Here is a 25931-nt window from a genome sequence, read left to right on the forward strand (position 1 = left end):
TTGAAAACCTTGGAGTAAAGCAGTTGCAAGCCCCTTGTAAAACAGCCTGGCTTTATTGAAAACACCAGTTGAATCCCTTGACAGTGCTCCATGTGCTGAGCACATGGTGGCTCACGAAGCTCTTAGCAAACCCAGCACGTACAAGCACATTTGAAAGCCAGTTTGGGTTGGATCTGAAACTGCATAAAAGTGTGCTAGGGACAATGAGGAATTGGGAGAGAAACCCGGTGACAGCAGTGCTGTTAGCAACAAGACCACAACTGCTCTTGCTGGCAGCATGGCAAGATCCAGCGAAGGAGTGGCTTGTCTGCTCTTACATAGAGCGAGACACCAAATTAGGCAAAGTATGGAAATGTGAGTGTGATGTAGGCACACGGCTCCTTTTTCCTGAAAGAAAATGCTTTTACAGGCCTGGAGTTCAGTGAATGCTTCAGCATTCATTGCGTAAAGCTCTGTCGTCTCCAGTGAGCGGTCACACGTCTCCGATGCCTGGTGTGGGGTTCGTCGTGCTGGTGCTCTTCTTCTACAGGTGCAGAAATTGAGAAGGGGAGAGAGTTGGGTGGGAGCGCCCAACAGGTGGAATGAAGTGTGAAATGATCGGTTTTGTACTCAAAGTAAAAATGATTTAACGAGAGGTTTCTTTAAAGAATGCACGGAGTAATCACTGGTACTCTTGAGCTACTGAGGAACGTAATAGGAAAGCAGTGTTTTCTGTATGCTTTAAAGGCTTTATTGCACATCATTTGAATCTTTTACTGTCCAGCGACAGATATCGTTTCAAGTTTGCTTTGCTTTAGTTTACTTTTGATGTCACTTCTGATTAAGCTTATATGGAATAACGCTGAACCATGAAATAGTTAAGTTTTTATGAGCTGAATGAAAGTCCTATTGCTTTTGGGTTTCAAAGTATCAATAAATGAGCTGAAGGACTCAGCTAAGAGAAAGCACTGATGCAAGATCTGCCCTATTTTACTGCAGTCTTTTTCCCTAAGAAATGTATATCCGTGTTAAAGCAAAGCATACATTCAGCTACCCAGGCTCTGCTGTGCGGAGTGTGGAGGTGACAGGGATCTTTGATTTCTGTAAGCTGTTAATTCCTTAGCTGCAATTTTATGTATTGACTTCGACATCATACATTTGGCTTTGAACAAATGAATCAGAGGATTTTTGAATGTTCAGCTCAATGCTGCTTAGTTAATAGTTCTGATGGCGCACCAGACAGCTTTATTGTATGGTAGGAGGCAAGCTGTAAATCACAGGTAAGCCCTGCCTGTATTTATTGCACAGAAAGCCTTTGTTAGAGCTCTGTTTCACTACAATTAAAAGATACGTATTCTCAAGGAACCTATAAAGTAGTTTTGCCTATAAAGCCACGGGCTGCACCAGTATCAGCCTGGTTTTGGGTAGGGAAAACCAGTGATTTAATGTTGAAAGGGTAGCGTCAGAAGGATACCAAAGAAATAAAGTATGTCTTATGGCAAGGTATAAAATGCAGTGTTGTAGACTTTAAAGGAGATGGCAGAATTTACAGAAGCTGACTAGCCCAGGCAGTTGGCAAACGGACTAAAGAAGACAAATTTAAGGCTTGCCAGAAGGAAACCCTATATCAGGGGAATGAAATTCAAGTGCTCTGCAAAAGAAATGTAAATAAGGCAGTAGACGTCTAAGAGGACTGTGGTCAAATAGAGAAACAGCTTCATGCTGAGGAGGGAAGATGTGCTGGACGTGGAAAAATATCAAGTGTAAGACCACGGGGAGGAATTTGGGAACAGCTGTCACATGCACCGGTAAGTTACTGTATGAATGATTATGGAACTTGAGTAGTTCGTAGCACGAAGAGAGATTTAAAAGTCGCATTTAGCTGCTGTTGATGCCTAAGCATGTTAATAAAATCTCTGCATAAGCTAAAAAAAAATAGTGTTTTGTAGTAAGTGGCAATGTTCAGCCTGGAAGGGTACTAGGATGGTACTGATCTTTGCTTTTTTTCTGTGGAGTTATTTGCTTGGTAGATTTCAGTACATGACATGAAATTACATGCACAAAGTAGGTTTGGCATGGCAACTTACCCTTATGGCGATAAGGGAAAAGTGGGGTCCTAACAAACAAGGACATCTCTGTGCACAGATCATGACTGCATGGCCATAGGTAGGTAGATGTGTTGAGCGGAGACCTTTCTTTGCACCACACCTTGGGCTTCCGACTCCCAGCTGAGGAATCGGAGCCCAAGCAGTGTCTCAGTGTTGCAGGTAGTTAACAAAATGTCTCTGGTTGCTGTATGCAAGGTTAATACTAAGCAAGGCTACTAGTTAGCTGTAGTGATGATAAAACTATTCCCTTTCAGATCTTCTGGACTATGAGATACTAGTCAATAACTAAATTTGAGTGGATGTGTCAGATGTTGCATTTGTGATAGCAGGTGTTATAAAACTTGGTTTTCTGCAGTTTTCATCTTTATGGGCTATAGCGTGAAATATGGGATGAAGCTAATACACAGACCTAGATTTCTATCAGGAACATTGACTTGAGACTGTCTGATGTAGTCACCTGCAAGTTGTTCGTGGGACAGAACTGGTCTAATGTGTGAAAGACTGGATAAAGCCTACAAAGAGTTTTCTAATTCTTTGTTCAAGTAAAATGGAGCAACTGCAGTTGCAGTTAATGCCAAGTCCCACAACTGTCTGGGAGCGTTCAGAAATGACATTGGAGGGAAGGCGACAGGAGAGTTGCTGAGCTGTGCAGAATCAGCAGCGTGCCTTGCACTGGTGCTAGCAATATTGCAGGGCTTTCCCTTTCATGCAAGATGATGTCTTTAAGAGCATAGTACAAAGTCAAACGTACGGTATTCTGTATTCAGCTGCAATAATGTTTTCTTGTGTGTTGAAAAAATGTTATGAATTGAGTTGAAAATGACATGAACTGTGGAGCTCAAGCAGTATTGATTTTAAAAACACTGCAAGCGCAGTGTGTATATTTAAGCATGCAAAGTTTCACGTATCTTCTTATCCTGACAAATGCAGTTTCTGGTTTACACACAAAGCTTCTATCCTTAGTTAAAAGGGCAGGAGACCTGGCTTCACCAATGAATCATGGTACCTTCATAATGATGAGTTTGTTGTAGGCCTTAAATTATGAAGTTCAGCATTTGGTCCAGTCGTCCTCAAAGCGAAGGATTTGTTTCTAAAATGCTTGAGATATGTTTTCAATACTGAATTTAGAAAAAAAGTTAATAAAATCAGGTTTGTGTTACAGAGCAAAAGGCTCCACACCATATTAGCTCTTCCACAGAAAGACATTTAGGCACGGCTCTGAGATTCCCGAGTACCTCAAGGCTCATCTGATTGTTTCAGGTACAGTCCCCTTTATAAGGCAGGTGCCTGGTTCACCTCTCACTGATTTTTACGAATAGTTCTCAAAATATCTCTGTCTCCTGCAAGCGGGGCATGAGAACCTAATCAGGTTAGATGGCTGGTGATTTTCCCTGTGTATAAATTATGGATTTGAGGAGATTTGATGAAGCTGTGTATCTTCAGCTGTCTCCGTGCGTGTGGACTCACTATCTGCCCTCAAGAGAGGGATGGTAGAGGGTCATTAAACCATAATGGTATTTACTGGAGTGGAAGCATCGGAGACAGCCGGGTGACCACATCCCAGACTGAAGAAACAGGAAATAATTTAAACCCTCTTCGGAGGCTGGGAAGTGTAAACACCACGTGAAGCAGCAGAGGAGGTAGGGTGTGCTGCAAATCTCAAACGCAGCCAGGGAGGGAAAATAGCAAATAGCTGGGGACCTTGAAAGAAAACTGGGGTGGCACAATGAAGTTGTTCCTCCTCTGAGTCCTTCCAGCCCCCTCTGGATCAGCAAGAACCGCAGGTAGGCTGCTGTTCCCCCGAGGAGAAATCAAAGGTACCAGGGGCAAACGAGTGGCAGAAGGAGTGACTGAGGGGGCAGCTGAGGGCAGTGAGCATCCTCGCTGCCCCCAGCTCATCACAGGGAAGGGGACGGGTGGAATAAGAGAGGGCAGAAAGAATGAAACCAAACCATCTGCCCCTTTCTGTGCTGATAACCACTAAGACCGGCCCTTCCCTCATGGCTTTCCATTGCCTGAGCTACAGCATTTTCTCCTTTATGGTTACAGCTATGTCAGGGTTAACCTTTCCAGCCAAAGCTGAACTCTTGTGATCTAAATGAAGAATCAAGACAAAACGTAATGAAATAGAGAAAATTATTTCCTTTTTTCCCAAAACTATTGTGTTCCCTATAGAGTTAGGTTCTCTGCCAGTGTTAACGTATTCCACTGAAAATAACAGAAGTTGGTTAGTTTGTGTTGAGTTCCAGCCCATGCTATTCAAGATGAAAATACGCTATATGGCTGTTTTTTAGTAGCCTAAAAGACTGCTGATAATACTAAATGTCTTCTCCTAGTATCAAATTGAGGTAACGTTTTCAAGTTAAATATCCATACATGAGGGTTAACAAGGTTTTTGCGTTACCCAGACACACTAACAGTGATGCAGCTTTAAATATCAATTGATTTAGAATATATTTTAACCTTACATCAATATTAGGGTTTAGTGTAATGCTCCCACAAGAAATCTACAGACTGATCTCCGTACTTGATATTAGGCACCACTTAACTGCTGTTTATTTCAACGTGTTCCCTAGATATTACATGTGCTAAGCTATATGTAAGCATAATGACATGTTCTTGTCACAAAATGACACGTAACATTTAAGGCAAGTCATCAAAATCACTGTGAATTAATTTTGGCCCTGTCTAATTACTGCTTTTTATTGGCTATGACCATTCTTGGGAGACGCGTGGAGAATCCATCCTGCATGGGGATGGGTGAAAACGTTACACTGGATCCTTGGGAGTGCCCAGAGGACAGGCGGGGGTGAGCAAGCACCAAGAGAAACTGGGAAAGAAAAAATGACTTGAGCAGCCCTTTGATTTTGAAAAGAGGACGTAGTTTGCAGTGAAAAATATTGATAAAGCAAATACTGCAAACAGTGTACGGCTAAGAGCCATGTGAGAGAGAGGTGCTGCAGAGCTGTGGAAGTCCCATGATAAATTGTCTTTGGCATGCAAGTTTGACCATTTCACCTGCACTCTGGTCACTAATCCATCACACGCTGCCTCCCCTGTTCCAAGTCTGTGGACAGCTTGAAACATTTTTTATACTACTAGAAATAAAAAAAAAAAAAAAAAATCTATTTCCTCTCTATATGCATATGATATTTCTTAGGAATGAATCAACAGGATGACAAGTAAATAAATTGTCTTAGCTGGAGACACAGAAAAAAATATTTGGTCTTAAAATCTCAGGGTTGAGGTATATTTTCTTACGTTCCATCATAGCTAAAGATATAATTTTTGTGAATTAAGTTTTTCATCAATTTGCTGAGTTATGCACACCTGAGTATAGATTTTCATTTTCCCAGGATGTCAAATTTAATGTGCTCTGTGTATTACAGCAGTTCAGCATCATGTAAGCAACATATATTAGCTATTTCCTTTCTCCAAAGTTTTGTACAGTTAAGTTTAATGAGTTGTTGGAGGCTGACGTTGAGGGAGGCAATAAGGAGATTTCCCATTTGTATTTAATCAGCTAAAATTTTGGTTGTGAGGAATTTTGTGTTGCTGTTGAGGGTCGGTCTGAAACAGTGCAGAGCACAGCCTGCACATCCTGCCCCTGCCGTATGTGCAGCCCCGTGCCCTCCGTGCCACGTTCCAGCCCTGGGGGCAGCAGGAAAGATGTCCTTCAAAGAGAAGTAAAGGGAAATGTGGCTGAAAAGCCCATCATAACCACTGGGTTCATGTTCCAAATGTTGATGTGTTTAGAAGTCATCTAGTCTTTATTATTCGCTCTGACCTCAGGCTGCAGTACACCCTTAGATTTACTGGAGGGGTCAGAAAAAAACTGCACTTTCCCACTTCATGGTGGAAACATAAGATTTTGGATTTCAAGTTGCTTCTACACAGACGTTCCATCTGGAACAGAACCTATATTCTCCTTGGCACCGTGTTTTTTGGGAGCTGACTGGGTTGCTGCTAGGAGGATATCCCCCAAGAAAAGGCTTATTTTTCTTTCGCAGCTTTGCACATTTCTTTGCTGCAAGTGACGGCTGTGGGAAAGGCATCCGCTTTTCCCCACTATCCCTGTATGATGCCAGTGCCTATCAGATGGGGAAAATTAAGTGGTTTTTGAGTTCAGTTATGCTGTACAAAGCTAATGTTCTTTACATCCCACCGAATGTTTAGCCGAATTCTCCCTGCTTGTGCACCTCCTGTTCCCAGGCTACTTGGAGATTCCTCTCTAATAAAATTTGTCCCTAACAAATGCACTTGTGGTTCAGAAAATGAAATCGGCGGAATTGACTTTTTGTCTATGAGATTTGAGGGCACGTTTCGCACAGGAAATGGGTCAATACTCAAAGTATTGCAGTAGAATAATCTGAGGTTGGGATTTTATTCCTTGGTTAGAAGAAAGTTGTTTTTGCCACTCGGTTAGCTCTGCTCTGCCTTGCTGTTCTGCATCTGCAAGGCGACAACTTTTATTCTTTAAAGCCTGCCAATTTTGCGAATATTTTCCGTTATATGTGGCAAAGCTAATCAATATGATAATTTGAATTCCCAGCCAAGGGTGAAATTCTTATCATTTATCATATTTAAACTCGTTCCATAGAAATGTAGGCCAAAGGAAGACACTAGAGGGAGAAGTGTTGCAATAACTTGCACGGCTCATGCAGTCCTGTCCCATCTGTGACATGATTCCTTGCTGCAAGGAAGGAGTACTCAGTCAGGGAATATAGCTTGCTAGAGTTGTTAATGAGCACACATTAATGCTGTTTAATGATGTGAGCTTAGGAGATGAACCTGGCTCTTCTATTTTATACGAGCATGCCAGTTGCTGGTTTTGTTGTTGTTTGAGTATATTTAAATACCTCTGCACTGATTGGAAGGTCAGCATTTTAGGTTAGCCACCTCTCCCCCAGTGCAAGTATGCGTAAGTATTTAATGCCACCATGAATTCAGTTCCTTTCCCCGTCTGGTACGTGCACTCTTTAGCAGTGCGTGCTGGTGGCGAGCAGCACTGTGGGCAGCATCGCGCTTCGGTCCCCGCTTGGAGCCAGCGCGCTCCTTGTCACGGCGCAAAACATCAGCGTCGCTTCCACGCAGTAGAAGACTTTCCTGGTGGTAGTCTTTGTGATAAATTTAAACTGCAGCTCAGGAGTTGCCTGATTTTTTAAATATCCTCATTGAAACTATCCTCTGTGTGGATTTTTTTAAATTGTTTTTCTGAACTTCTTAGCTGAATGTTTCTGTGAATGAAGACGTGAAAGGAACCCACAGTCGTGTTCATCGTCATAAACAGCAGTAATTTCCCATCTGAGTTTAAAAGAAGGCAGAGCTCAGTAGTATTAATTGCTCTTTGTACAGAGTTTAATATTCTTACAAGCCTTAAAAGTCTGAGGAGTGCTTGGCTTGAGAAGTTCTGCAGAAGTGAGCAGACAGAAGGCACAGACAGATAAACCGAGGGACATTTAAAAATAGTAACTTTATAAGCTGAAATTAAATATTTTTATATCTCCAAACTCAAAGCAATTCAGTCTTGTGATTAGCACTCAATAGCAGTGCCTGCTGTGCCTTTATTCTGATTTTTTCTCTTGCATAGTGATTAAAAAAAAAAAGAAATAGGATTTTTCCCGCTGTGTTTGGAACTATCAGCTCTGGTACTTTGCCTTCTGTCTCATATTTTCGGGGAAACTACAGCTTTCTTGCACTCATCCTTTCACTGTGGAGGCTAAAATCAGCATATGTGCATTGCTTATAACATCTCCGTGAGCCTGAGCTGTATCTTGGCTTATCTCCTGCCACCCGGAGTCTGGCTCACGTCGTGCCATTGAGCGAGTTCTCTTACAAGCATCGCTTTGATTGAAATATTTATCTTTCTCCTGTTTTATCTGCAACTTCTAGCTCACTTTGGGTATTTCATAGTGTTTCCCTTGGCAATATGGTTGTTGTAAAATACCGGGGTATGTAATGGTTGTGCCTTTAGCTGTTGCTTTAATTAAAGAAAAATGATTAAGGTCTCCTTGTTAAATTTTGGTGAAGGTTTATAACGTAAATAGTTTCTCACAAGTTATCCTGTACATAGAACTGATGTAACTGACAGGGTCTATGATGCGGGTATTTATCACATTGCAGTATTTCTTGTCCAGCACCATTTTTATTTCCAGTGTGGTCTTATCCAAAGCCATTGGAGCTAATAGGCTCCTATTACAGCAACGATCTGTAAGTCGGGCCGTAAAATGGGCTATTTCTGCTCTCTGGTTATAGCCACTTGTCATTGTTTTAACTGTCTTAACAGGAGATAAATTAACATACTACTGTTGTAACTGAAATTGTACAGTTTAAGTTTTATCGTGTGCACTAAATTCTTATCTAGCTATTCCAAAGATCTCTTTAATTGTGTGGCAGAGGAGAGCCCTAATGAAATCCGCGTCTGTCCTCCTTGCCCAACCCACCCCTCTGAGCTGGCTCTTGTTGTTTTCGATGTCTCCCACCAGCTGTAGGGGTGGTTTTGCCTCTGGTGCTGTGGCTGTTCTGCTCTCTTGCACATCGACATCCCCAGGTCGCCAAGGGACTGCTCGCCTTGCTGAGGCTTGCCAAGGGGCTATGACACAGTGCCAGATGTCATTCTCCAGAAGGACTCCTTGAAGGACAGAACTGAAGCCACGCGTTAGGACCCTTGGTTGCAGGCCGGAAAACCAAAAGAACATCCCTGAGCTGTTACCCTTGTTTTTCATCCCGCTTTCAGTCCTGGTGTTATGGTAGTATTCTGAAAAGGCTAAATAGGAAAAGCCTTAAACAGTAGGCTGAGCTTTGGGGGATCTGTCTCTCCCTTCAGAAGTGATCCAGGGCAATGATTAAGATGACAGTTTCAGCAAGATGGATTCCTAACTTCCAGTCTATGAAGCTAAAGTAGATGATATTTTTCCTCAGACATGTTTTTCATGTCTTTCTCAGTCTTAGTTTTCTAATTTCATACTCCTCCTTGGTTTTTTGAACTATTTATTTTCAATTCAAGATGTGTTAAGAGAAGTTGTCCCAGAAACCCCTAAGAAGTTATGTCAAATATTGAGTGTATTAAATTTGCGTTGACAGATCCATCTATGCAAAACAAGAAGTGGAAGATATTGACTGCGGCTGGCAAAGAGTTGGCACGTAAAGATAAGGCGTAGATGAAGGTTGAAACGTTGACAATTAGTGCTTGAGGAGATATTAAAAGAGGGTTTAATAGGCAGTAAAAAGGAATGTTGTGACTGCAGCACTAGGATATACAGCTTATATTTAAATCAATAGATAGTTGGGACTATCTGCAAGCTGGCAAGAGATGAACTCTTGCCACCTCTTCAGAGAATAGGCTAAATTTGGTGTGAATTCATCCTGTTTTTCATTCTGACTCCATCTGTGCAAGGTGGAAGAAGAATCTGCTGTTCAGGGAATGGCTTGAAAATCTCTACACTAGAGACGTCTTCAGCGTCAAAAACTGTTGTGTATGCATTGAAACGTGGTCTCGACACCCCCCAGCCCCTTGCTTTTCTCATGGGTCCTCCCCTTGGTGCTGTGCTCTGTCCCCAGGCGAGGAGCACAGCTGAGGACAGCTCCTCCAGGGCTGTTTGGTGGCTGGGGAAGGGGAAAGCAGCTCAGGAGAGGAGCCAGGAGCCAGCCCTGCTGCCGGCAGGCACAATCCCCAGCTCTTCTGGTGCGGAGTGAAGGCTGCACAGAGCCCTAAGCTGAGGATAACAGGAACACGCTTTTCTGTCCATGTGTTTTGAAGCTGTTATACATAAATCAATGCTCCAGTCAAGTTTGCAAACCTTATTTCCTTTCATCTGTTTCTTATGACAAGAAAACCAGGGGATTAATGTGATATCTCAATAAATCCTCATGCTACCATCCCGCCATTCCTGAAATGCCACGCAGCTCAGATCATTTGACATACTTATCCGCTGCAGAGATGGTTCTTGTTTTGTCTGGCCGTGGGGTTGCTTCCTCAGTAATTGATATTCCAGATTGAGAACAAAACCATGTGCAATGCCCTCTTCCTCTGTGTACCTCCGCCAGCTGCTCGCCGCTTCCTAGCTTGATAGCCCGTGGCTACGAGGGAGCATGCAGCCAGTCTTTTTTTTTTTTCCTAGCAGCAGCCAATACTTAGTGCAAGGATGTCTTTAAACAAATACACTGCTTCTATGAAAAATAGCAGAGGCAGAAAAAGGCAGTAATATCACATAATCTGCATAGTCAATATAGGCAAATGCAAGCGTGTTTTCAGCCCTCTAATAGGGTATCATAAACATGCAGGGTTTTATGGCATTCAGCTGAAGAATAGCTCCCATAAATTACATGCAGTGCAATTTCGTTGTTTTCATTCTGAAGTTTATTTCCTTTTATGTTTAGTAATTAAATCAGAGCAAAAGGATTGTGTTGCGGAGTGTACCAACTAACAGCAGCGATTACACGGAGGTGTCGTCGGAGCCACCTCGTGTTGCTTGGCTGGGCTGGGGCTGCCAGCGCCTGGGCCAGCTCTGGGGAGGGTCAACTTGCCCAGCGGCCGAGCTCTGCTGCTCTCCCTTTACCTGATGGCAAGTCGCCCAGGGCTCAGGCATGGTTCTTGAATCTCTGCTTCCCGAGCTGCTCCCAGATGGTAGTGCCACCGCGGTGAATGGCTCCTTCCAGCCTTCAGTTGTCTTCTCTTGGATGCTTGGTTGGTTGGTTTGGGGGATTTGCTCTTATTTAGAAACAAACATGTTTAGGTGTAAAAGCAGACTATTTGATATCAAAATACCACAGACAAGGTTTTGACTCAGAAGCATCTTTAGATTTCAAAGGGAAATGGTGGTACCACCATTTATTTCTGCAGTAAGAAAAGCCCTAAAGGGCATGCAACAGGGGCGCTGTGCCTTTGCTGGACATCCTGCATGTGGTCCTCACTGCTAGGAATACCGCACTGGTACCAGGAGGAAAATTGGTTGGAATTCTAAATACACATATTTTTCTGTATTACCTCCTTGCATGGGTTCCTTAATTTCATATAAACAGCCGAGCATTTGGCTTTGTACCATGAACTGTGCCTTCTTACGCAACCATGGTGAGAAATTGAGCACTGAAAATAGGCTGCAGCCATGCGCTGATGGGAACCGCTGAGAGCAGCCCAAACACACAGGGCAGGGGCATCAGCACTGCGTTTGGAAACATGGAAATAAAATCACCGGGATTTGATATTGTAAAAAGCACCCCAGGCAATCAGGTGGGCGGCACGCCAGGCAAAGCACACCTCATTGTGTGTGCATGTCCAGTGTGCTTGATTCCCCTCCTGGAATTCCTACAGACACAGGGTTTTTTAGTTTTTAAAATAAAATAGATTATTCTACAAGCTCCAGAAGTCAAAAATAAGATGTCATTAAGATGCTGATTTTAGAAACATCATAGAAAGATCTTTTAATATTTTTACATTGTTTTTTATGTTCTAGACCAGATTATGCTCTCTTATAAAGTCTATTTTGAAGTGGACTCATTCAAAAGTGAACAATATGCTTGGATTTAACTTTGAACGTTACTTGTCTGTCTTTGTTCAGAGAGTGACTGCCTTGATTCATTACCGCGGCGCAGTCACCTAGGGATAAAAAGCTTTTCATTGTCAGGCGGAGTCCCCTGAGCCCTGTTTCTTCGGGGCAATGTTCTGTCTAGCTGAGGTAGTAATAAATTAACCCTTATTCCCTTGGGAAATTTATGATAAAAAGTCAGATGGAGGTGAACACCTCACTTGGCCTACCAGTGTATCTTTGTGGTGCTACATCCCGGAGCTGGGCAGAGCGTCCCCGTTCTCTCCTGGAAGCTGCGGAGGGACCAGGAGGAGGCTGTGCGGCGCTCAGGTCTCTCACCCGCAGTCTTCTGCTATCAGCAACAAAAGCTGAATGTGTCATAGGCTTCGTACCACTTGTACTGATGTGGCCAGGAGAGATGAGCTGGGCTTGCTGAATACAAAGCCAAGTTTCTTCTGCTCTTCGAGGTATAAAACCAAAGCGTTGCCATCCCTAAAGCTGGCATCCTATGCAGAGCTGATTATTTATTCCTTGGGTGCAGAAGATAGCCATTCCTTTTGAACCTGCCGAATCCTGCATTGAAAATCTTACCCTGCATGAGGTCAGGAGGGGTTTTTAGGTTGGTGAGCTGCAAGGTCACTGAGTGAGGCACTGTCCAGGAACGGTACTGCCTGTTCACCTGGTGGGTGGTTTTGGTATATCACTTCCATGGTAAAGGCAGAACAATACAAAGTGACCCCTAATTAACACTGATAGCTTTAATTTAGGCTTGCCTTTAGTCACCCAGATCTCCTTAGCTTGAAGTGATTTGTGCTTACAAATGATTCAGGTTTTACAGGGCAATGCGCGGGGGCAAGGGACAAATAGCGAGGGCTCTAAGAGCGTCATGTGTGGTAGTTAGTAGGTAGTAATTAAAAGGCTTTAATTACTGTCATTTTTTTTCTTCAGTGGTGATTTGCACTCTGGTTGGCTGGAGCAGCAGGGGACGGAGGTGCTGTGCAGCTGGGAACACCAGCGTTGGGCATGGATCATTGCATCTGTAACGTTGCTGCTGCTCATGCTAGGGGTGTACAGGAATGCTGTAGCACAGTAAAATGTTGAGAGTGTCTGAATTATTGTCTGTTTTAGTATAATCCAGAGTTCCTAAACAACATGCAAGCCACGTTATGCATCTCTGCATAAGGACAGGAGGCATATAGCTTCTAAGAGTTTGTAAGGTAGCTGGTGGGAAAGGGGTGGTGGCAGTGATGGGTGTCTGTCTGCACCTTCTGCTGTGTGAGTGGGGAGGGCTTCCCTCTGCCCCATGCCTGGCAGAGCTGCCCAGCAGCCAGCTCCCTGGGGATACAGCATCAGCAGGAGCTGAGGAGCACTGATGTCCTGGCAAGGCAGCAGAAGCTGTATTTAAATGCTAGAGGTCACGATTCGCTGCAGTGGCCGATTACTGAGTTATTTCTTCAGTGATCTTTGCTAACGTGGTTAGCACTACGTTTACTGTCAGAGTCCAGTTGATGTAATCCGATTGCCGTGTACAAGCACCCGTGAGTGGCCTGGCTAGGTCTGGCAGGTGTTTGTATAACTGTACTGCTTCCCCACGCCTTGTCACCCTCCCCAGGTGACAGCTGAGCTTTGGCAGGCGCCTACCTGGGAGCTGAAGGCTCAGGCACAGCGCGCCCCGACGAGCCTGACAGATACAAACGACAGGAGTGAGTTGGGAACTTGCATCTGTTGAGGTGCTGTAGCTTCCGTGATAGAGTGAAATGAAATCTCTATCGCGTGAGTGGGAATGAATGCCCAAAGGAAGAAACAAAATGTAACAAGTGACATTGCTCTTCTCATTCTTTTTTTTTTTAGATAATTAATTTTTTGAAGCGTTTCATTCCCATTCATCATAAGCACGTCTCAGAAACATGGTTTGTGTGTCATTTGTTTTATCAGGCACAATGCGCCTATATATATTTCATAATATATGAATTGTGTATAAGCACAACTCCAGAAGGGATAATTTCAGCAAAGAAGCTTGAGATGGATCAGGATCTGACAGACGTGCTGTGACTCGAGGAGAGCTCGGTGAGAGATGCCACTGGCACGCTCCCGCTACCCTTCATCTCCCCCAGACGTCCTTTTGAATTCCCTTTTCTTTTGTCGATGCAAAAGGGCCGCTTTTGGAAGGCCAACATTAATCTCAGGACTCATAACAGCAGCTCCCACAGCAGAAAAGAACGGTGTCCTGAGTGCTGAAAAAAATCAGGGATGCGTACATGAAAAAAACAGTCTTACTGTGAAGATTTGGACTTTTGCAGACACATCTTTAAGGCGCCTTCTATTTTGGGACACTCAATTTTGTAGGTCACTGGCTGCATCTGTTAAAGTGAGCCTGTGCCATCTCCCGACGGTGCCTTGGAGGAGTCAGAGGCTCAGGGCCCCGGACTGGAATTCTCCCCTTCCCCTTCCAGATACTGGTGTCTCTGAAGGCAAAATACATACTCTGTCTCTCCTCAAGATCTACATCATTCATAAGTTTATCTTACAAATTGTTAAGGAACATCAGCAATGGATATTCTGCACCCTACTCAGCCCATTGCTGTGCTTGAGCTGGCCCTAACATCACCAAAATTCTTAAAGTCTAAACCTTAATCCCTTGTGCATATTGATTCTTGTTGCATCCCTTTTGCACGTGAGAACGTTATTTTCTTCTATTTCCAGCAGTCTTTTACAGATTTTAGTACCATTAGCATTTTTCTCTTCAATATGTTTTATGCTAAGCAGCTCCATTCGCTTCCTATTTGCAGGATGTGTTTTGCAGACCTTCACGCCTTTGTGGCATTCTCCTTTGCATGCTTCTGCTTGGGGCAAACCTTCCTCGCCAGGCAGCACCAAACCTGGGGGCAGTTCTGCCTCTGAGACCTGTCAGTGCTGGAGGTTTCCTACCTAACGGGGAGTTGCAGATGAGGAGGACCTGCACGCCTGGTTCGTGCATCCCAGACAGGGTTTCTGCTGCTTTCGCAGCCACGTGGCATCGTTCACAGGCATCCAGCCATGCGTGGGTCTGTCCAGAGCTGTCACCTTGCTGCTTACCCCCTGGTATGTTTGTGCTATTTGACTCAGCATCCTGCTTACCACAGTGCACAGCACTTGTCTGTTACCCAACTTCATCCTTCTGTCTCGGTCTGCAATTAGTCCAGTTGGTCAAGATGAACCTGAATTGCGTTCACATCCTCACAGGTATCTGCTTCATCTTTGTGGCACCAGCAGGCCGAATAAGCACACCCCTTTTCCATCCTTGCTATTAGCAAAAATGCTGGAAAACATGAAACCAAGGACAGACACACTGTGAAAATGAGCTTCCAGTAATTACCCTCCAGCTATGACTTCTCAGTTATACGTGCCCTTCAGTAACTCCAGTGAACTCTAAACTCAAAATTTCCTGTGATTAAATAGATGAAACACCTGTGCTGAGAATAGGGCTGTGAGCACATGTGGACTTGCATGCAGCGGGGTCTGTGTACGTGTCTGTTTTTAAAAATAAACAGATAATTCTGTCTGCTTAAATGAAGAGTTGTCAAAAAAAACTTATTCTCCTGCACTGATGGGTCTGTGAAGCCAGGAAAATTATGGAAGGTGCTGGTGGATTTGAAGGGAAGGAAATGGAAAACAGCATTTTGGTGTAGGTTCACTGATCAATTTTAGTTCTGTTCATAAGACATGGAAAGCACGAAGCAAACACGTCTTTAGCAGGCATAGGTGCTATATGTTTTTATTAGAAGGAGGTATTTTTATTTCAGTGGGAAGGGTTGGTTGGTGAGTTTTTTATTTATTTATTTTGATCTCGGCTTTCTATGACTTTTCTACCTTTTTTTTTTTCTTGTGTAGACAAGATGAATTTGATTTTATATTCAGCCTTTGTGCTTGGGTCTTGCTGAGACTAGTCTCTCGAGACTTGACCAGCAATATGCATTCAGTGTGGGCGCTCTTGCACTCGTCTGAGTGTGCCTGTCTGCTTGGGATCTCCAACGCTTGGTGCTGCCGGGAAGCTGCGTGGCCCCAGGCTCTGTCTGTCACCACAGCGGTCGGGGCAACCCATAGCTCTGCTCTCTCTTTTGCACCCAAGTCTCAAGGTTATTTTTACAACACTATACTTCAGTTTTAAAAAATAAAAAATAAAAAAAAAGGTAATCCTTTGGAAGTTTCTGCACCCTGAATCACGGGGCAGGCACTGCTGTACCTCCTGACAGCTCCCACGCTCGTGCTCAGAGTGGTTTGTGCTTACCTCTAGCTCTTCTTTGTTTAGGTGATTAAAAGATGCCTGTTGCTGTCTGTATGTGCAGCATGCTTCATTAACAGTGATTTATTTTGGAGTTTAGCAGGATTGGCACTGTGTAGCACACCGGTGTGCAGAAGGAAAACGTGAGATGATTGCTAAGGCTCCTTGCTGTTGCTGCAATGCTTAGGGGTCTGAGACATGTTTTGCAAATTTTCCTTCGGATCATTCTGGGAGTTCATTTAGTCCAAACTGAGCTTTTACGCTTCTACTAAAGGCTACAAAAGAGTGAGAAAAGGGAGTTCCAGCCAAAAAGTCATTTTTCACATGTTGAATGCATTCATGTACCTTAGCCTTATTTTTTTCTATTTTATTTTTTTCAAAAGTGCTAATCATTAAGAACCCACATGAAATTGCTGATAAAAAGCCGTGCCCACTCAGAGGAGTTAACGACAAGTATTCCCACTGTATGCATCCATTTTTCCCACCCAGTTACACTCAGAGCTCTTAGAGTCAACTTTCTTTGTCAAAATCCAATTACAAACAAAGATACCTTTCAAAAGAATTTGCAGTGGATACGTTGTCAAAAGTAAAGTTAAAAAGACGTCTGCACCTGTGTATTGGCATTATACTTTCTAATGGGATGCACTTCCAAACTGCAGCACCCTTATCTCATTTTCATCTTTTTAAAAAATAACTTGAACAGGGCTGAAACTACACACACTCCCTTCTGGAAATAAAATATTAAACTTTGCTAGTTTTCAGGCCCATTCCAGGCACTTTAGAAGCAGAGCAACCCCCCCTGAGATTTTATAGTCAGAAAACATTTAGAAATGGGAAGGATCTGTTCAATTATATATCTTTTGCTCATACACAAATGTTGCCTTTCCTGAAGTTGTTGCCATAAAAAAATCAACGTGTTTCAACAATTTTTACACGGCTCTGAACAATGGGCATACTGATATGAATAGCAGCTATGTTTACAGGAAAACATTTTTGAGATTGGAGTCATTCACATGTGAAATAAGGAACTATCATGAGAGACGAAAAAGCAACAGCATCTTGAATACCACCATATTTTAACCCTAGGAAAATATTTGTAATGGTAATCATCTAATTTCCTTTTCACTATTTTTTTATGATAGGACAGGCATCGTTTCTCTTCAGGAAACTTTCCGTGGCATGCTATGTGTGTTATGAGATGTATCAGTAAAAGCCAGGGCTCTTGCTGGGGAATACTGGGCAGAGGCAGGGCTCCATGCTGGTTTCCAGTGCTGCTCCTGGCAGGCTGCTCCTAGCTCTGGGGAGCTCGTGCCCCTTCAGCCTCAACAGTAATCCTGTGGTAGCAATCCTGGGAATGACCAGAGGATGTGGTATTATTCCATATATTTAGAAAATTGAATATGCTAGAGCCTCTTCTAGGAATGTATTCTAATTGTTACAGGCTATAGACTTTGGAAACTCCACGCACTTATAGCCATTAACGCTGATGGAGATGCCAATGGCTGTCCAGCTGCCGTGGACAGGCAATTTGTTACTATCAGAGGCATTTGTTTCCGTTCAAATATCTGATTTTTTTTTTTTCTTCAAAAGGCATCCATGACCCTCTGATACTTGCTGGTTCTGTGGAGTATGTATTGAATAGCTGAATGATAGGGAAGACTTACAGGTTTTTCATTGGACTTGAGTATTAACTCTTCTGAGTACTAAAAAGGTACATTTTTAACGTAGCTTTTATTTTTGGCTGAAAGTAAGACCCAATGGCTGTGTGAAATCATCATGGTAGGAAAGAAAGAGCCTGCTGGTTTTAATGCCCTTATAAGCTAACAACTAATTTACATTAATAATTTTGAAATGTCTTGTATTAGTTTTTAAAATGCTTAGAGAAGCATGATTTCCTGAGTAGAAGAAGAAAAAAAAATGAAAAAGCTGTAAGTAGAAAAATTGTAAGCAGAATATTCCAGCCTTCTCCCGAAGGGCTGGTGGTCTAGGGGGAGCTCTGCTAAGAGAAGTTGCAGTAGGGAAGAGAAATGAGTTAAGACTGAGAATTTTATTGAATCTATTGAAAAATAGGGAATAAAAGTGAGAAGGGAGTGTCAGGAAACTGCAAAGAGGACTGCCATCTCTGCGGCCCTCCCTGAAGAGTGGTTCCTCATCTCCATCCTCAAAGCCCATGGAATAAACAGGGGCATTTTGCTTGACTTTGGGCAGATCCAGGGCTTTATATTGCAAGTGTTTTAACCAAGAGGCAGATATAATGCTTTTTTTCCCCCCACTGGCACTGTTTGCAGGCGGGAAGCTTGGTGCTGCTATTAACCCCCAGGGCGGAGGGGGTGCTGCGGCCCTCCTGTAGGCCGGCAGCTCGCGGGCAGGTCTGCGACCGCTTGCTCCAGGTTCCTGGCAGTAGGTTAAGTTGATAAGTGCCGTACCTCTTGTGTTTTTAATTAGGTATCGGTGGCTGTAAGTGATTGTTCTGTTTCAGTCCCACGTAGCTTATTGCAGTGAGGAGAGTAACCGTAAAGCATTGCACAGCAGTGTAATGAAGAGGAGCTTTATAAGTGACACGACGGGCTTATTGATGGTACTAATACGTGGGGAAACAAGAGCATGAAAGAATTTCAGCAGCTGCTGGTGAATATAGGATTTATCTCCCGTCTCACTTAAACCAGTGTAAAAGCGAGAGCTCCTTGCCTTTGGCAGAAATCTCCGGGTACGATTATATCCAACGGAATTTGGTGCGGAGAGGAAAGCCAGTGCTTGTCTGTGTATGCAGGCCCCGCAGTGGAAACAAATACATTTCTCGAGATCACTACAAACACAGAGAAACTGTTTAACTTTGTAAATCAATATAAAGGTCTATGATGACATTTTCCTACAAAAATTAATAATTAATGCTCTAATCACTCACTTAAGGTGTTATTAGTTTCCATTGATTAGGCCTTCCTGCTAACCCCAGCTAGCCTAATCAGTCTGCATGAGAGCAGATAAATATATTCAATTAATCTCTACCCCCTTCAAAATTGCATCTTCAGATCAGAAGATAGATTCTTAGTCTTCTCAGTGCATCGAACCTGACTTTATTAGAAGAATCCTATCAATTTTACCTCACAAAAGCAAGCGGAGACCTCTAATGATGGCCCTTCACATGCTATTAGTCATGCAGTTTGTCTTGCAAGCACGAAGGCCCCTTAACTTCCAGCCCTCAGTGATATGAATAAATTATAACAATGTGTGTCTGACTTGATATATTTATTTTTTAATATTTAAATTCCTATGCTGGAAAAGGGTGTTGTTTGTTTTTTTTTCATGAAAGGAGGCATTTTTTCACCCTGGGATTTCACTGGGGGGTGGATATGCTGCAGTGATACGCAGAGTGTGTCTTCAGATTGCCTGCTTGGAAACTTTAACTACGTACAAATTGTAATATAGACTGCAATTAAAAGATTGTTTTTCACCTGGAGATGTTTGAAAGGTTATTTTCCTTTTTTTTAAGGAAAAAAAGAAAAAAAAAAAAGAAAAAAAAAGATTTCCAGGGCAATGAGAATGGGAGTGAGAAGGGAAACACATCCCCCTCTCCCGAGCAGGGTGAGAATGCTTCCTAGAGAGCACTGCCTTGCAGAGGTGATCTTTCACCCACGGAGGGCATTTGTTGAGAGGAGCAAGAGTAATTCTCATGGCTTTTTTCTTAACCATAGTTTACAGAGTTAATGAATTACATGTAAGATTACCCTGGAGAGGCACTGAGCAAGTCTGCTGGTGAGAAAATGGAGAGCCTGCAGAAATCTCACCACATCCCGGTGAAAGATGCAGATCCGGGGCTACATCATCATCCTGAGCTAGCGCCCAGCGTACATAGAGCCTTGCTTTTGCAGATTTGGTTTCCTCTGCAAGTTTCTGTGCATCTCTCCTGACAATCATCTTCTCCTCTTCTTCAGATCAATGTAGTCTCTTTAGTCTTACTACTTCTCAGAATGATTTTAAATGTAATGTTTTAAAAACTTTCTTTTGGTTTTAAGATGCAACTTCTCTGAAAAGAAAAGTAAGCCTTCAACAAATGGAAGGAGCAGCAATCCTAAATCTCCTTATAATCTCTTTTTTCTCTGTTACAGAATAAAGGTTGCCTAAAATTTCCAAGGAGGACCCATTCTCTCCTGCAGTTCCTGAATTTGTCTCCTCTGACCTGGGAAGCTAAAGATGAGGTTGCTATGGGAGCTGCTCGTGCTGCAATCGTTCATGGTGTGCCTTGCAGGTAAAGTGTCATTTCAAAACTTTTGTTTCAAGGATGCTGCTGTATTTCACACCGAGGCAAAAGCGTACTGCGTTTTATATGCTAATGATAAAACAGCAAAATAAGCCCTTGCTCCATGTCTGGTGTTACCAAAGGTTGCTGCGCAGATCACACTGATGCTCTTAGCAAGCTACTTCTCCTGCTGATTGGTATCAGCACAGCAAAAGCTCTGTGTTTCAGAGCTCTGCTCTGCCCATCTCCTGTTCTGAGTTGCTGTTGACAAACGTTGTTTTCCCATGCTCAGTGCTAAGTGTTTCAATGCTCAATTAAACCTACGTGGAATATAGCTTTAAATCCCATTAAAATGGTGTTATGAGGAGTGTTATAGCTAAGACCCTGCTCCATTTAACAAATAATTAGAATAACATATTTCAGTAATAAAACCATCTTCTGTAACTGTCCTTATTTAACTTTTTTTTTTTTTTCTGAGAGTTGCACTGTTTTGAGCAAAATGAAATTTCTGAGTATACCATTTTCCTGGAGCCAAAACAGTTCTTGAAGACCCTTCAGATTTACAAAGGACCAGAAAAGCTCGCACCAAGCGAGTGCCTCTGCTCCTGCGAACTGTGCAGTCAGCATGGTTCACTAACATGTGTTTTGTTCTGGGTGGGGGCTGTTAGATTTTAATTGCTGTTTGTCACCTTGGTGTTTTTGATTGCTTTAATTTACCTGTTGCTCAGTGCTCAGTTTTGTTTAGTAACTTGTGCTTTCTTCTATTTTATATGTGTACGTTGTCAGGGTACTTTTTAAGCATTAGGTAACAACAAGCTGCTTAAATAGTGTTTACTTTCTTCTGCTTAGCTCTACTGAACACAAAGCCACTTTTATTCCGGTACTTATTGGTCCCTATTTTTGAAATTTGGTTCCAAGTCTTCCTAAATGTGCTATGACAGTTTCTGAGCTGGCAGAAAATTGGATGCAGAGAGATTCTGCAATGCAGTGCCGTCCCTGTGTCAGGAACTGTAACCCTCTAGAAGTTATGCTGCAGGAGTAAAGAAAATAGGATCCTTTATTATAAGCAAATAAGAAAAATTTTGGAAAAACAAAAGCATACAGAATAGTTTTGTACCATGATTTCCATATTTAAGGCACCTGTTACATAAAGTCTAAGGTCAGCAAAATGAAAGTTTCAGCAGAATGTGTTCAGGGGTTGTCTTCATCTTTTACATCTGTTTTTTCCTTTTCTTGCAAAGCCTCCTTTTTTTTTTTTTTTCTTTCAAAGCCTCCAGTTTGTCCACAGACCTTTTTGTGCTGTTCCAGAGTAGGTGAATGTTGTTTCAGGGTGGGCTTTTTGTGCTTTGCGCTGTCCCAACTCCCCGTGGAGGCAAGGGACATCAGGGACTGCTGCACGGCTCCAGCAGCCACTTGGGCTTTCTGCGTGTTTCTAAAATTAACATCTGTTCCCTGAAAATGGCATGAGAACTTCCAAACCCTTCTCTTTTGCGTCATTAAACAGCTGTCAGATCTGTGGCACAGAGTACCCAAACGTGCTGTGGAGCTACCAGCTACTAGCTGCTGGAGCTGCTGCACTCCAAGGGATGCTGCTATTGATTTTATGTGCTGGGGGCTCAGACGTTAGTTATTCACTGCAGGATAACAGGCTAAGGTAAGAAAGCTAGATCAATCCCAGGACGTAGCTTAAACCAGTTATGGAGAAGTGCAAATCTCATAATTTTGGGAGCTATCTGGCACTTGGAGAGGCGGCAGCATTGCTAAAGGTCTTTCTGAGCTTGATGCCCCCTTTCATCCATCACCCAACTGGGGATTGTGTCTTTCTGGGTAATTTTCTGCATTGTTTGGAGATGCATTGATAAAAACTAACGTGCTTGCTTTGACTCGATAGCTGATGTATAAACCAGGGTTTCTGGTTTTCTTTTCAGGAGTCTTTTCCTCAGGTGTCAGCTCTGGGAAGCAGCAACTGCAAATTATTCCTTTGGTCCCAGATAACTCAGATTTGTTAAGGCTGTCAAATTCCTTAGGTATCAGTTGTGATGGTGACAGTTTTGAAGTTCAGAGGGTGGGCGGAGAGGCAGGACAGGCCGTGAGGAGCAGCATGGCGGTGCCCACGGCCTGTAGTGGGGTGGCTGGGATAGGCCGCGCAGGCCTGAACGGAGCCTTCCCATGTTTGCGTGACTCTTACGCAATTCTTTGCCTCATTACCTTCCTGTGGCAATGAGTTTCACTGTTGAAGTCTTATTTGCATGTTAATGAGCTGCAGTCCTAGTCGCATTACCCGTGTGAATGTGCATATGCATATTTTATAATGTTACTTAACCTCTGAAGATCCGTACGGGTTTTGGCAGAAGGATGGAGCAGGCTGGCAGCTCTTGAGCAGTGCTTTTCCTTTGCTCACCTGGCTTGCTCGCCTGCCCCCAGCCTCGCAGGCTCTGGTTTCTGCCCTTGTGCTTGTTCTTGCCCTTTAAGCAAAAAGATCTCTGCTCAAAACAAGCAAGGCCGGCCCTCCTTTCTCCTTAGCAAGCACCTTATAAACACAATAGCTTCAATAAACAAATTCATCCTGCAGCTCTGTAATGATGCTTCTGTTTCCAGAAGTTTGTTTTGTCAAAGGGAAGGTGCTGTGGCAGCTCTGTCTGCTCCGACCGGGCCGATGGAAGTGAATTCAGAAAGCCAAAATACAGGATGGAGTATTTGTTTTATTTATTTATTTGAATTCATAAGTAAACACTGTACTTGCTAGCATGGCTTCGTGCTGCGGAGGCCCTGGTTTTGCAGCAGATCGCGTGGGCTGCGCCGGGAGAGCTGGCAGCTCGACAAGACATTGACGCTGATGCTGAACACGGACAAATTTCTTCATTGCCTCCAGGGTGGTTTATGGGTCACTCTGAAATTTCTGTGCTATGCTCTGTTACATGAAAAGCTGGAGTTTCATCACTCTCTGGGTATCCAGAACTAGATATAGCAGCGTTTGCTATGGGCTCCTGGCTGGCTCTCAGATGGTGTCGGGATGGCCCAGCAACACCCAGCTTCGTTCTGCAGATCCAGCCACAGCATCATGTTTTTCAATATCAAATTCTATCATATTTTTCATTGGAGCAAAACAAAAGCATTGTTTCACCTATTTTCCACTGGAAAATACCATTTTCTAATCTAGAAATATGCACAAGAGAGCAAAAGTTGGGAAGACAAAAACATTTCTGCAGAGCTTAATTTCAATGTACTTTTTCAGAACTGTATTTTAATAGGAAAATATTCTCATAAATGCCTGTCCTGACATTCTTTCTCCTTTTGTCAGATTCTGATACAGCATAGCCAAATAGCTCAGCAGTGGTTCAGGGCAGAATATTTAGAGCATGGTTATGTAATTCCTTGGGAAAAAATAAAATATATATATATATATATATAAAGTGTGTTCCACTGTTACACAAAAATGATGGTAATTTACATCAATGCAGCTTGTGAAAAGAACTGGCTTTAATGAGCAAATCTGTGTATAAGAAAACTTACTGTATATTGCATATTCACATGGTGTCTTACTGACAAAGTACTGTATTTTTAGACTTTGAAATTTCAGAATAATACAAGGCCTTAGTTAGTTTAAACACTGAACATTTGCTACATGAATAGGAAGCATAAAATAACGTAATCAGTAATGGCAGTCTACATCAAACGAAGGGTGATTTTTCAAGAAATGTGGACATTTCTTTCCCAGCTCCCGTTGAATTCCAATGAGATCTGGGCATCCAGCTCTGTTACAAATTCAAAATTCATACAAAGATGAATATTCACAGGCCAATTTAAATGCAAGCTTCTATCCAAACAGATGTAGGTTATGTACAAAAGAAATTCTACTAATTTCATGTCTGAATATAAATAATTAAACCAAGAAGAGTAGTACATATTAAATGATGGTCCTCTGTAAATGATGCAGCAATTCAATTTGTTCAGCTTTTTTTTTTTCCTGGTGCTCTGTAGTTCCCATGCCTAGTGCTTTGATTTTAGTGGGTAGCTAGAAAGCGATTAATCTGTTGCAGTTCTATAATTAATTAATTTATATTTTGGTCAGTTCTGCAACACTTTGCATTTCTGTACCCGGCTGCCTAATTACTGTTTCCACAGCACTTGGAATAGATAAAGCACTGAAAGACTCCTATTAAGATCATCGCTTCTCCACTGTGACAGAGCCCTTGGCTTCGTGGCTGTCAGTAAGATGTCACTGAAGTTCACGGGAGAAGGTTTATACAGATGAGATCTGATACTTATACTTAATACTTCAGGGTTTTTTTTTCTGAATTATTTGAGGTTTGTTGCACACTTAAAGCTCCTGTACTTTCAAATGGTTTAGAACGAAGTCACGCAGAGCCGTGCGTGCCAGCTGTGAGCATGGGTTTTCTACTGAAGGTTAAATACTTACTGGCATTTATCGTATATCCTTTCCATCCGAGCAAATGTATTACTGGAGATTAGCGCTGTGAGTGCACTGGTCTTCACAAAACTCTGGGCACCCACCACCACGGCAGAAGCTGTGATTGCTGCAGTGCGCCGGGGCCGCGAGCCCAGCAAGATTGTGTTTTTCAGTACATCAATATGATGAACAACGGTTTCATGAGTGGCTTTTGGGAATTTCTTTGACTGAATTATATTTTTAATAAAATTGAGTGTAATTTACTCCTGTCAGTAGCCATCGCGTGACCTGGATCCAGCAAGGTGATGTGGCTGTCAAAAAGGAAACAGGGTCCTAGCATGCTTCAGGGAGGGATGTCCAACAGAAATGGGGAAAGCTCACACCTTGATACTGTCTTAGATGGGGTACTATGTGCAGTCCTGACTGTGTTAGGGAGGTGTTCAAGCCAGGACGAGGAACTGCTACAGCAATCTGGAGAGCTGGAGATGAAAAAAGGTTCATTTTAAACTAGGAAAATAGAGGAGAGAGGGGAAGAGCTAAGAGGGCACTGGGATAAGAACAATTAAATCTGAAGTGAGCAACAATTAATTTAAATTGAAACCAGAACTCTTTTAGACACCAAATGGGATTCTGTGGTATCACTCAGCTGTGCGTTGCTGTAGAGGAGAGGTTAGAAAATGTATGTGATTATGTGTAATGTATTCTTGTATAGGGATTATACGACAAGTTTTTCTGTGATTGCAGAGGATTGGACTCAGCCTCACAAGGGGTCTGTACCCATTTCATGCTCCTGATCTGTCAGCAGCGAAGCCCTCGCTAGATGTGACCTGGCTCTGATCTAGGCCATAATTTTACAATTTATAAAGTTAGAGACAATATCAATGCAATTCACTCATTTTTTTTTTACATGGAGATCATTAGGTACATTATATTTTTTTCTCTATTTAACTCTCAAGTCCATCTGGGCAAGTTTAATTACATCTTTCTCAAAGAAAAATTACTGAGGTAACATGATGCGCTTTGAATAAAACGGAGAATACACAGACATTTTTATAAGCAGATGTTCTGACTATCTGTCTGTGTATTGATCCCCTGTGCATTTTATATGATGCCTCTTTTCAATTTAGCTTCTTTGCATTTAAATTAGTAGGTACGTATTGAAATTAAATCTCACTCAGGGAGTTACAGAAATACCTACTTTTCCAAGCATCTATCAAATTAGGAAGAATATGGACCCCAAATGCTTCTTTATTGCCAATAAGAATGAAGTTTTATGGAAAAAAGTGAGGTGCTTAGTCTATTGCTTTATAGGTACAATGTCTTATATGTTTCTTAGCAAATCTAAACATTATTGGAAAGGGACCTCGTTTTGCAATTCTTATGTGGTCATTGAGAAGAACGAGAAGGTAAG

At 42.6% G+C, this 25931-nt stretch overlaps 1 protein-coding gene across 8 annotated transcripts in view; it reads left to right on the plus strand.

The window, feature by feature from the left end:
* The window catches only part of LOC310880372 (contactin-4), a 300385-nt gene that overhangs the window by 132314 nt on the left and 142140 nt on the right, over positions 1-25931 (plus strand). For 6 of the 8 annotated variants that reach the window (XM_083796070.1, XM_083796077.1, XM_083796071.1 and 3 more), the window contains one exon: positions 19979-20118. In XM_083796070.1, coding sequence (XP_083652196.1) covers positions 20064-20118 — 55 coding nt within the window. In that variant the 5' untranslated portion in view covers positions 19979-20063. Of the gene's footprint in view, positions 1-442; positions 530-568; positions 1788-19978; positions 20119-25931 lie in introns of those variants that run through there. The other 2 variants (XM_083796076.1, XM_083796075.1) reach the window with 2 other exon arrangements.

Source organism: Anser anser, assembly GCF_964211835.1.
Source record: "Anser anser genome assembly, chromosome: 12".
NCBI classification, from domain to species: Eukaryota; Metazoa; Chordata; class Aves; order Anseriformes; family Anatidae; genus Anser; species Anser anser.